The sequence below is a fragment of the Lepidochelys kempii genome, chromosome 4, assembly GCF_965140265.1.
Source record: "Lepidochelys kempii isolate rLepKem1 chromosome 4, rLepKem1.hap2, whole genome shotgun sequence".
Lineage (NCBI taxonomy): Eukaryota > Metazoa > Chordata > Testudines > Cheloniidae > Lepidochelys > Lepidochelys kempii.
The window spans coordinates 123,579,804-123,591,893 of record NC_133259.1 but is presented as its reverse complement, the minus strand read 5'-3'; the positions used below and the strand labels follow the sequence as shown (position 1 = coordinate 123,591,893).

At 41.9% G+C, this 12,090-nt stretch overlaps 1 protein-coding gene across 3 annotated transcripts in view; it reads left to right on the top strand.

Annotated features, from left to right (window-relative positions):
- Window positions 1–12,090, top strand: part of FGFR3 (fibroblast growth factor receptor 3) — a 76,891-nt gene that overhangs the window by 26,571 nt on the left and 38,230 nt on the right. For all 3 annotated transcript variants that reach the window (XM_073342754.1, XM_073342752.1, XM_073342753.1), the window contains 2 exons: window positions 3,603–3,866; window positions 11,468–11,521. In XM_073342754.1, coding sequence (XP_073198855.1) covers window positions 3,603–3,866; window positions 11,468–11,521 — 318 coding nt within the window. The remainder of the gene's footprint in view (window positions 1–3,602; window positions 3,867–11,467; window positions 11,522–12,090) is intronic.

Below are 12,090 nucleotides of genomic sequence, written 5' to 3'. Positions count from 1 at the left end.
AGTCCAGAGCCTAGAGTAAATGTGTCCTTTATTACAGTAACCCCAAAATGGCTTTTGTAAAAATAGTTTGTCGCTTTGTCATGAAACAGTTTCATTATCACTTTAAAAGGGAAGCTTTTTTTTAAATGGCTGTTCCATTCAGTGCAGTTTGCATTTAGTCTGGGCTTGTTCCTGTTTGGTGAATTTATGATATAAACGCCAAAATATACAAGTCTTGATCACTTGGCAAACAACTTGGGTAAAACCGAGTATTTTATATGGATGAATTGTGCAACTGCATGGAGTTTGTTTTCTAATGGATTAAATTAGCAAGAACTTCCATCAAGGTCAATAGACAAAGAACAGTACTCAGGCTTGCAAGTGTGAAGCTATATATGGGGTCCTTACATTGCAGGCCAGAAGTTAGCACTATTGAAGTAATACTCGGGTTGTGGTGCAAACCAGCAAAACCAAGGAAATTCATAGTTAAAATGGAAAACACCATAGTGGTGGTTCCTCTCCTCAGCTGTGTTCTGCCCAGGGGTCTCGCAGGTCTGATGTCCATGAGGAGTTTTCCTCAAAACTGTTGTTCAGTGGGAAACTGGGTTTTTGACAAAATGGAATTTTTCATGCAAAGTATGTGCCTTCTCCAGAAACTTAGGTTTTTTTCATCAAAAAAATGAACACTTGAAAACTGAAATATTTCAGCGTGTGAACGTTGCTGCAGTGCCTCTTGGGGATTCGAGTTCAGCTGCTTCATGTTCATATTTTCCTCTGTGGGCCAGGCTCCTGGCCAGATGACCTCTCCCATGAGGGCCCATGGCCAGGGGCTCACATGATGCACCATCTCCCGCTCCAAGAGCGGAGGCCATTGTGCATCATGGGTATGTCGTCTGAGCATGAAGCCTATAGAGAAGAATGGGAATGTGAGGCAGCTGACCTACAACTTCCATAAAACAACTGAGCAGCACTTAAAAATTTAAGTATTCAAGTTTATGGCTGAAATATTTTGATATTCAAATTTCCACTGAAAATGAAAAATATCCAGGGGAGGCAAATTTTTTGACCAGCTTTAATCCTAACGCTTAATTGCCACAGGACAACCTAAAGATAGAGGCCCAGAACTTCAGCTAGTGTCAACTGGTTTCGCTACATTGAGCACACTAGCTGAGGATCTGATCCACTGATGTCCAGTTACAAATCCAGACCTGAACTTCCTCCGATCTGGACAAGGATCTGAAGCTGAGCTAAATTTAAGGTGTATTTGAATCATAGGTTTGGACCCATCTTCGAATGATGGAGGGTGAAATCCTGATTCCATTGAAGTCAGTGGAAGTGTTGCAATTGACATCAGCAGGACCAGTGTTTCACCTTGAGGTTGAGTGGCAGTTTACTGATTATTCTCATTAATTGGTGTAAACTGGGAGTAACTCTGTTGAAGTAAATAGTTACACCAGAGTAAAATCAATGCCAGTGCAAAATCAGACCCTGGAATTGCAGTCTCAATGTGTATGTATAACTGTTGTTAAAATTGATGGAAGTTAAACAAACAGCTTACCTATGAGAAACATCAAGGCTTTAAACTTCTTTTCTTTTGTCACCATCTCATATAAAACTAAACACGGCAGATTTCTACTACAGTAAGTGCCCAATGTGCTGCAGCATTGTTGCTACGAGCTCTTGTGTTTTGGAACATCATGATTGAATATAGATGCCTGGGGCTTTGTGTCCAGCCTTAGGGTTGTTTTGTCTGTGCAGCTCCTGGCTGGCTGGATAGATAAAATTCTGCTCCATTTTGAATGCAGTGGCTATTTCAGAGCTACTGAATGGATCAGTTAACTTTTAAAACTCTTCCCGCCCCTTGTGCTCTGCCCAGCCTTCTCTCCTGGAGTCGTCTTCACCCATTCTGTGGGCACCATCACACCACCTCATATTTCTGAAACAAAGTCTCCATTAAGGTCCATGAGTTCCATGAAACATTCCAGTGGTACTAACCATATGCAAGTCTGTGTGTGTTCTACATTGTAAAGTATGACCACGGGAAGGGCCAAATCCTCAGTCACGTGAGTATCCCCATTGAAATCTGTGCAGCGACTCTCAGGGGACTAGGATTTGGACTCTGGACCATGAGCCCTTCAAGTCAGGGACTTATTAGTTTGCCCCAGCCCACCCAGCATGCAGCATCATATGCGGTTATGACTCCACTGCATTTTGTAGGCTATCCCACATTTTGGCCATTTTTCTAGCTTTTTCCTGCCTCAAGAAGGAGTGGAGACAGCCTCCTTGGCCCTGCCAGAAACCAGGCTGTACAATGGCGCTGTGTGTGCATGACTGTGATTCTAGTGATTTTTTTTTCTTTCTTTTTGCCTTCCTGCTTGCTGGGGGATCAGGAGGAGGGCAGGGCAGAGTTTAATTCTGACAAGCCGCAGGAATGGGAAGCTCTGGGCAGAGGAGAACAGCAGCAGCAGAACTTAGATAACTTATTGTAGAGATGACCCCCATGTTTCCCCTTCCCAGTTAAGCATAGTGGTTTATAAAGTGTTTTGAAGTGAAAGATAATACATTAGCCTAAGGGATGAAGTCTTGCCCCCTTGCAGTCTGTGGGAGCTTTGACATTGACTTCTCAAAGGCCAGGATTTCACCCTAGATATTAACCTTGGGTTATCCATTTGCCATAAAATACACAAATAAGGGAGCCAAAATCATCCTCCCTCATGAACTATTTGTCTTTTCTTTAAAATAAAATAAAATAAAATAAAAAAATAAAATTGGCCAAAATAACATTTTGTTTAATTGAAGAAAGAGAAACGGCCCCAGGCCTGATGCCTAATGTAGTGAGCTTCAGCTTACAGAAAATGTCTGTAGCTCAATTACAAACCTCAAAAAGAGAGAGGGCTTTGTAGGGGTAATGCTGACACAACTGCAAAAAAAAAAAAAACAACCCAAAAACAAAAGGCCCAATCCTGCCTAGTCCTGCTTCAGTCCTGTTGACCCGTGGCATGTTGTAATGTGAGGCTCTAGGGAACAAGTTGTAAACCTGGTGGCACTAATTCCAAAATCATTTATTTTACTGACAGCACCTACTGTTTTCGTACTGCAGCTTTGCTTGAATTTCATTCACTTCCTTGACCCTACTCACAGTGAGTAAAGCAAGCAGGATTTAGTGCCATCAGTACCTCTAAGTGAGCTGCTGTTAAAGTACCAGCAGCCCTCGGCTTTATGACGTTCGAGTTACGACAAAAGGCACTTAGGACGTTTATAAATCGTCATAGTGTTTTGACTTTACGATGCTCGATCCAAGATGGTTCCTATGGGAAATTCGAGTTATGACATTTTCGACTTATGGCTCGATTTTCAGGAACCAATTGTGTCGTAAGTCCAAGGACTGCCTGTACTCGATCTAAACAGCACCTGTATGGTGCTGAATGCTGTTATCTGACTAAGGTAAACCACTGATTGTCACCAATTGATGGTATTTCCGCAGGTTTCATCTCTTGGCTTCTAGGTGCATGAGATTAGCAAGGATACAAGTGCCATGGCTGTTGTCATCAGTCAAGCCAGGCTCTTTGATCACTGTTTGATCCCTGCGTTATTTAGTTATTTATTTTTCTTCTCCGTCACAGAATATCTGGGGAGCGAGACTGCCTTTCTGGAGGAATTGGTGTTTGGAAGTGGAGATACCATTGAACTTTCCTGTAACACCCAGGGCTCTTCCATGTCAGTTTTCTGGTTCAAAGATGGCATTGGGATTGCACCTACCAACAGAACACATATTGGACAAAAACTGTTGAAGATAATTAATGTGTCATATGAGGACTCTGGGCTGTACAGTTGCAAGCCACGGCATTCCAGTGAGGTTCTGGGTAACTTTACAGTCAGAGTAACAGGTGAGTGCTGTAATGCAGATTTTTTTTGTTTTGTTTTTTATTCTTGTTTCTACAGATGGCCAACATAGCTGCCATTTGTTCTCTGTATTCTGCGGGCTTCTACATGAACTCTCAATTTCTAGCAAAGTCAAAGTAGACAGAAGTAGAAACCACTTTTCCGTAATGCATGTTAGTCTAGAGATTCATATCATGGGAGCTTTGAAAATGCTGTTATACAGATTGAAACCAAAATCCCCCTGAATGCTTATAGATGTTTAATTCACAGCACTTGGTAAAGTACCATAAATGATACACATCCCTTTGAGGTATTTTATGGATGGGTAAACTGAGGCTCACTGAGAAATAGAACTCGGGAGTCCTGACTACTAATCCACAGTTCTAGCTGATAGACAGTACTTCCTCCCTAACCACATGACATAATTTTGCGGATCCATTTTAGAAATATCATTTTTGTACACAATCTATTTGGGAATCTTAGGGCATTAAATTTATTATTGCATACTACTTCTTTGCACTAGTGTTGGCACACAGGGTGGAAACACGGACTTTCACAGATTCTAAAGTCAGAAGGGACATTGAAATAATCTAATCTTACCTCCTGTATAGTACAGGTCATAGAACTTCCCCAAAATAATTCCAAGAGCAGACCTTTTAGAAAAACATCCAATCTTGATTTTAGAACTTGCCAGTGATGGAGAATCCACTGCAACCCCCTGTAAATTGTTCCAGCACTTAATTACTCTCACTGTTAAAAATGTACATCTTACTCCCTTGGCCCTATTCATCCCTCTGTCATTAGCTGCTACTTCCATCTGCTTTGTGGTGTTGTGATGGACTGTTTTGCCCTTCCCGCTAAGGGTTCTTCATAACATTTCTCTTGGGCACCCTCATTTCCTCACACCAGTTGGTTTCAACTTGACAGCTTCATGTGGAGTCTGTGTGTTGACATCCAGAGTATGTGCCCCAAATATGTGCAATGTTCCCCTTCTCATTCTAGTGGAAATGGGCTCCTGGTTTTCAGTGGCGTTAAACGGAACATATCAAAACTTTCAAACAAATATGTGTCAATGAAACAGCTCCTGTCATTTGCCTAACCTTTTTAGCATAATTAAGATAATTAGGGCTGCACAACCATAAACTGCTCCAAACATAGATTACTGAACTCTAAGGTGCCAGAATGTCTCTGTTTCTGACAAGTAATTAGTAGATAATTAGCTAAGAACACCCATCATTATTGAAAACTGCTGGACAGGTGGTTGGATAAACATCAGTGTCATTAGTTGATAATAATCCTGATTAAATAGATTAAGGCATTGGTTCTCAAACTTTTGTATTGGTGACCTCTATTCATACAGCAAGCCTCTGAGTGTGACCCACTCACTATAAAATTTTAATTTTATAAATTAAAAACACATTTTTTATATTTAACACCATTATAAATGCTGGAGGCAAAGCAACGTCTGGGAGTGGAGGTAACATCTTGCGACCCTCCATGTAATAACCGTACAACCCTATAAGGGGTCATGACCCCCAGTTTGAGAACCCCTGGATTAAGGCCTGGTTTTCAAAGTATCTACGGATTTTGAGTCACCTATGGGCACTTTGAACCTATCTCCGTTTACTTCCTTTGGAGTTGAGTGCTAAGCATTTCAGTAAACTAGGCCCTGGGCCCAGATCCTCCAAGGTATTTAGGTACCAAAAATACCTTTTGAAGATATTGGCCTGGGTGTCTCAAATTGGACACTCAAAAATGGAGGCACCCACTTCTGATCACAGGGGGTTTCTCACCATAGCTGGAACATTGTACAAATAATAAAATCCAAATTGTTTAAGGAAAAATCTTAATCTTGACAAACATCTGATTGTAATTGAACATTATTGGAGATCACTGTGAACATTTCAGGGTCATATCAATTAAATGGTTAAAGAAGTATTTGGCTCTTGAAAGATTTTCTTTAACTAGGTGCGATTATTGGGAATAGGGAACTTCAGGTTGTTTAGAAATGTTTGTATCTTTTTTTTTTTTTTTAAGTGTCATTAAAATGCTTTTGAGTTCAAGGGGCAACGGAGGCAGGAAAGGGCAGCTGGCTATACGCTCAAGTGAAACAGCTGTCAGACCAAAAAGTGGTAAAGTGAGAAATTGTTTTTAATAGTGGAAAGACTGATAATCTTGTGCTTTTAAAAGTTTAAGCCCCTGTGTTTTTCTTCTTGGCTAATAATAGCTAATAACCGCTTGAGAGCAAGTGAGTAACCTGAACCACCATTCTGCCAACATTATGCATCTTTGATTCTGTTAGCTCAGTGTCATTACAACCAAAGTGCTGCTGGGAGTTTCAGTTTTAGCTGTCAGCCATGTTTGTTTTAAACTTTGAAGCCTTTGCATTGGGTGGCACTAGTGGCTCCTGTTATATTCGCTTATGTTTCTTCATAATTACTACTGATTGCTTAGCGTTCAACTCCAAGAGTGAGACTGTAATCTGAGAGTGGGGTTTACATTCCTGCATTTTAAAAGTAACACCAGGGTTAGTTAGAATTCCTTAGATATCTAAATATTTGTTCGCTAAGATTATGTGGCATAATTACTCAGTTACCCTGGTATTGGTAGTAACAAACTGGAGTTTACTCTGTAACTGAGCAAAAGTAGGTCCTTTAAACTTATAGACATGCGTGTTTAAAATTTCCGTTTAATAAATGGTACAGGTACCTAGTGTCTCTGAGAGAGAGCTTCCTTCTTAGTGATGCTTCCAGACCCTCATTAGATTTACTCAGGAGGACCAGATTACTACGTTAATGTCCATCCCTTCCGGGGTAACTAAGTTCAACAAACAGTTCCTACACCTGGTGTCAGGTCCTGGCCCCTGACTGTGCTCATGCTGCTTTGCCAATGGTGGCCAGGCACTCCCCTCTACACTAGGTTCCAGCCCAGGGACCCTATAACTGTCAGCCATGGTTTACATAGTTCCCTTGCTGGTGTTTTCCTGGGTCTCTTCCTACCCAGCCTCTCTCAGCCTTTCTTCCCCACAGCTTCCCTGGGTTGACCCTTCTTTCAGGGTTAGGATCCCAGGGTTTATTCTTCCCTCCATCCATCCAGGTTTCTTCCGCTGTTCCTAAAGAGAGTGACTGTGCGCTCTCTTCTGCTCTTAGCTTCCTGGCTTTGTACTAACCAGCTTGCTCCTGCTCAGCTGGGCTTCATGATCAGTTAAGCCTGGTTTTCCCTAAAGGTGCAGCCAGGTACCATAATTGACCTGTCAGGTCCATATTAACCCTTTCGGGGCCTGTGTGAGGTGTACACCGTCTATCACAAGGAGTAAAACAAATCCACTTTTTCATTAAGGTGGTTTGGAGATCAGGTTCAAAATTATTGCCTTGTACAGTAAAGGTTAATCAAAGAATAGATTTGTGTATGAATAGACTTAGAACCTTTTAAGCTTTGTCTTTAAAACACAGGACCCTGGGTGTGGGTGGGATTCAGGACTTCACTAGTTAAGAAGTGACTTACCACCATTTCCCACCTGCAAACATTAATGCTTACATCTGTCTTTTAAAAAAAAAAAATAATTGATCCTGCATGCCAATTATTGACGCTCCAGTTCTGCAAGCCTCCCATGAACAGAATTGCCCATGGAGCTGATGGGTGAGTGGAGTCATTGCAGGACAGGATCTCAGGTTACTAGTACTTGCTCTTTTCTCACAGTGCCAAAATGCAGCTTTTGAAAACTCCAGGCCAAGATTTTCAAAAATGGGTGCTTAATGCTAAGGTCCTGTGATCCTATTTAGGCCCTGACACAAGTGACTTGATTTTTCAAAAGTAGTGTGTGCCCAGCAGGTCCCATTGAATTCAGTTCCAATCTGGAACTCTCAGCACTTCTGAAGTCAGTCCACTTCTTTAGGCACCTGAATATGAACTTAGTCTCCTAACTTTAGACACCCATTTTTAAAACCTTGATTCTAGTCTTTCTGAACAGACTCAGCATTGTGAGTAAGATGAGACAGACCGTTTCTTTCTGTCAGTGATAACACTTACCTTGATAGGAAAGGAAAACACCATCCATGAAATCTGTTTGATTTCTTGTCAAAGTATAGTATTTAGTGAAGAATGTGCTTTCCCACCCCCCCACACACAGTTAAGACTAGTATATTTTAAAGCATATAAATATCATTATAATCATGCATGCCAAAATAAGGATTACCAAACCTCATGCTTTCAAGATGCAGGGTGAGGAAGGATTTTACCCCTTCCCTCTCCCTTGTACAGCAGTGCACGTTTGGTCATGTTCTTGTCTTCATCAGGATCTGTAGCAGATATTGTCAAAGGACCCAGTTCAGCAAAGCACTTAAGCACATGGAAAACTTTCACCAAGTCCCATGGGATTTTAGTGGGACTTAGACACATGCCGAAAGTTGTGCACATGCTTAAATGAATCTGGGCCAAACACAGGATGCTAGGTATGATGTCCCGATAATCTAATGCAATATGGTAACTCCTGTGTTTCTATACAGTGAATATTTCTGCAGGTTTCTCCAGATTCTGTAGAACAGTAATATGTTTATTAGCTTTTTCACTGTATTTATCAGTCAACTGGGTAGAAGACGATACAAAAATTGCAAGAACTCATCTTGGAACAAAGGCTGTTCTGCCCAACTTTGGCTAAATTGGATGCATTACGTTTCTGACCACATGTTGAACGTTCATAGAATTTCCTACTGCCTAAAAATCTACTGCCAATTTCTTTTACTGCTATATCAAAATGTAAAAACAGCTGCATAATATTATGCCTTTTTTATATTTACTGGAGATTATTTAAAGTAAGAAGCAATGAATAATGCTCAATCTTACAAACAGGCTTCAGGGTATTATTTTATTGGTTGGTGGTTTCTAAACTAACAGTAGCCACTCAGAAAAAAAGAACTAACAACATTTTGTAGGCAGCTCAATAAATGCAAACATGGTGTTAGGTGATGTGAAATGGTAGGGGTGAATATAGAAAATAATATAAAGCCATTACATATTGGTAATATGCTCTCACCTGGCATATGCATTTTTGGTCTCAAAAAGAATATATCCCATTGCAGAAAGGATATAACCAAAAAAGAAGAGATCCAGAGAAGGGTAGTAGTGAAAGTGCCTAGAAGCATGGAGCGACTTGGATATGAGGAGAGATTTTGAAAGATTGGGGTTGTGTAGCTTAGAGGGGAGCTAACAAGAGGTGACATAACAGTGGGGTATTAATTTAATGAATAGTCTAGAGACAACAACTAGATTCTCCCATTTTCCCTTTGAGACCTAATGAAATGAAAAGAGCTCAGATTTAAAGCTGGCAAAAGGAAATACTGTATTTGTCAAAGAAGCTTCCCCTTTAGGTAGCCTTAGTCCATTGTTATGGGGGTTTTTTTACATCTGAAATACTTGATGCTGACCATTACTGGATGTGGGGTAGTGGACAATTGGTTGGATCTGGTCTGACAGTCTCAGTGTTAGTCAACTGTATGAGGAGATAAAGTGCATCGTTGGGCCTCACACTCGCAAGGTGCAGTGGGAGCAGTGGCTCTATTACATGATGCCACCCAGAGGCAGCACGTGACCTCACATGCTCTCCCCCTCCCCCCGATTTCTGCCTTCCATTTGGCCCTGCTCCCTGAAATGCTGATGTAGCAGGGCAGAGCCCACCCAGTCCCATGCTGTCTCTAGCCCCCCACCCCAAGAGTTACACATTGTCTCTGATCCCACCTGACACCCAGACACTTCAAAGCCCTTCTGCATGGTCAGGGCTTTGTGGCTCCTGGAGGCAGAGCAAGGGAGCAGCTGCTTTGCATGACATGGACTGTTTGGAACCAAGGAATTTTTCCATCAGAAATCTACCGAGCTGTAATAGCTTCAGAAGACTATCACGTGATTCCTCTGGGAGGGTTTTGTCCAGAACATCCATATAGACTGGACGCCCTGGCCGTGACCCCAGCTTTCCCTCAAATCCTCCCTCCCTGTGTTTCTACAGAGCAGCACAAAACAGGCAAGAGATGTAGAGCACCTGTACCCACTGCCCCCACCCGGTACTGCAGTTCAGCTGCTCATGCCTATAGGAGCATCATGACATGGCCATTGCAAATATGTGCGCTGAGTCTCCAGAGCTGAAAACGCTAACAACTCCACTGGCAGGCAGAGCTGCACTTACATAAAGTACCTGCTTTCCTAGGCTGGGTCTGCACTGCGTACTTACTTCAGTATGAAAAATCCACATCCGAGCGACACGGTTTTGCTGCCCTTAACCCCCCATGTAGACAGTGCTGTGTCGGCAGAAGACTTTCTCCTGCCAGCTGTCACGGAGGTGGATTTATTAAGCCCACAGGAGAGCTCCCGTCAACTTGAAGCGCCTTCACCAAACGTGCTGTAGCGGCGCTGATATAAATTTGTAGTGTAGACCTGCCCCATGTCACCTGATTGTAATGAAGGCACCATGCTGCAGTTGTGACCGAGTGGCAAATGGTGGGTTTCCCTGTCCTCCTATCTCAAGTATCTTCCCCTTTGTAGTACTTAGTTCCCAAGAGTGTTAGTGGAAAGACCTGCTCTGGGGAACAGGTGAGAAGAGTCTGTGTCAGAAAAATAAGGGTGAGGAGGATGAAATGAAAAGGAAATAAAATTCTAATTGAATCGCTCTTGTGATTTCACCATTGCAGTAGTTCACTAGTCATCATAGGCCTTCAAAGACTTAACACACATGCTTAATGTAATGCACCATATGTGATCCCATAGCAATGTGGAGTCAATGGGACTACTCAGAGTGTGTAATGTTATGCACACTGGTAAGTCTTTGCAAGATCAGGGATTCAGAGTCTTTCAGCCTAGACAGGAGCTGAGGTCCAGCTCCTCAAAAATATTGAGGCACCTGGCACCCATGAGTTAGGCCCCTAAATACTTTTGAGCATCTGGACCTGAATATCTAAGATTTGAAATAACCAGACAGGATCCTTCTTGGGGAAAATACTTTCCGGCAATCTTTAGCCACCATAAAGAAGAAGAAAAAAATCACAAGTCTTGGGGGTAGGAGGTTGTTTGTTGGTTATTTTGGGTTTTTTTGCTGATCATCTTTAACACAAGGTTGAGGGAAACAATTCACACTTCTGCTGCTTCTGCTGTTTGATTAGCTGTTCTTCATTGGCAAGTTGATAGCAGTGGAAAGGAGGAGAGCTTCCTTTATTATTCTCTTGGATGAAATCTTAGATTCTGCAGAAGACAGTAAAAAATCGCAGAAAGGCCTTGAAGTTAGAGTTTCTGAGACATACAGGGCCTAGTTTTCAGTAGGGCTGCAGCTGCCCTCCGTTTTGGCATGTGGTATTTGTCCATCAATCTCCATTCCCCAGAAGTGACTGATCCTCTTTTGGACAAATGTGAAAAATCCTCTCAGTTGTGCCCAAGAATGCAGTTATGGAGGGTGGGGGAAGGTGCAACGTTTCCCATACGGAAGCTGCCTCTCGAGAGTCTGCTCCATGGTCGTTTTAATGACAGAGTTTAATCTACCATTTCTCGTAGTGGTATCAAGAAAATGAAATACTGAAACACCAATAGTAGCAGCACAAGAAGTGACTTTTTTTTCTTCCCTTTCAAGATTCTCCATCATCAGGTGACGATGAAGATGATGATGATGAGTCTGAAGACACAGGTAATGGCTTGTTCCTGAATGCATAGTCTGTTTCTTTAAAGATGTCGTTCATACTATTTCCACTCAAGAAGATGGTGTTTTCATTGATTACAATATAGGGCATACAGCATATTATTATTATTATTCAGAACTGTGCAGCCTGGTGGATAGGGCACAATCATGCACTCAGGAGACCTGAGCTCTTGTCCTATCTGTGCTGTGGACTCACTTGGTGACCTGGGACAAGGGACAGAACATCTCTCTGCCTCAGTTTCCCTGTCCGTAAAACAGGAATGTGTTACCTACCTTTTGAAGTGCACTAAGGAGGTATCTTACCTCATTCAAAGTTGAAGGTGATAGCCTGTAGCATTGGAAATAAGAATTCCCCTAGATTTGGTACCTAGCCACCATAATGATGTGTGCTCTAGAAGTTCATAAATGATGGTAGGGCAGATATTTATTATAAGGTCTTTATATTTATGCTCAAATACCAGGGTGGTGATGACCTTCTAAAAATCTAGGTAGATTTGACCTATTGCTTCAGCTTCTTGAACTATGGTATTAAACCTGTCCTTATATTTAAATTCAGG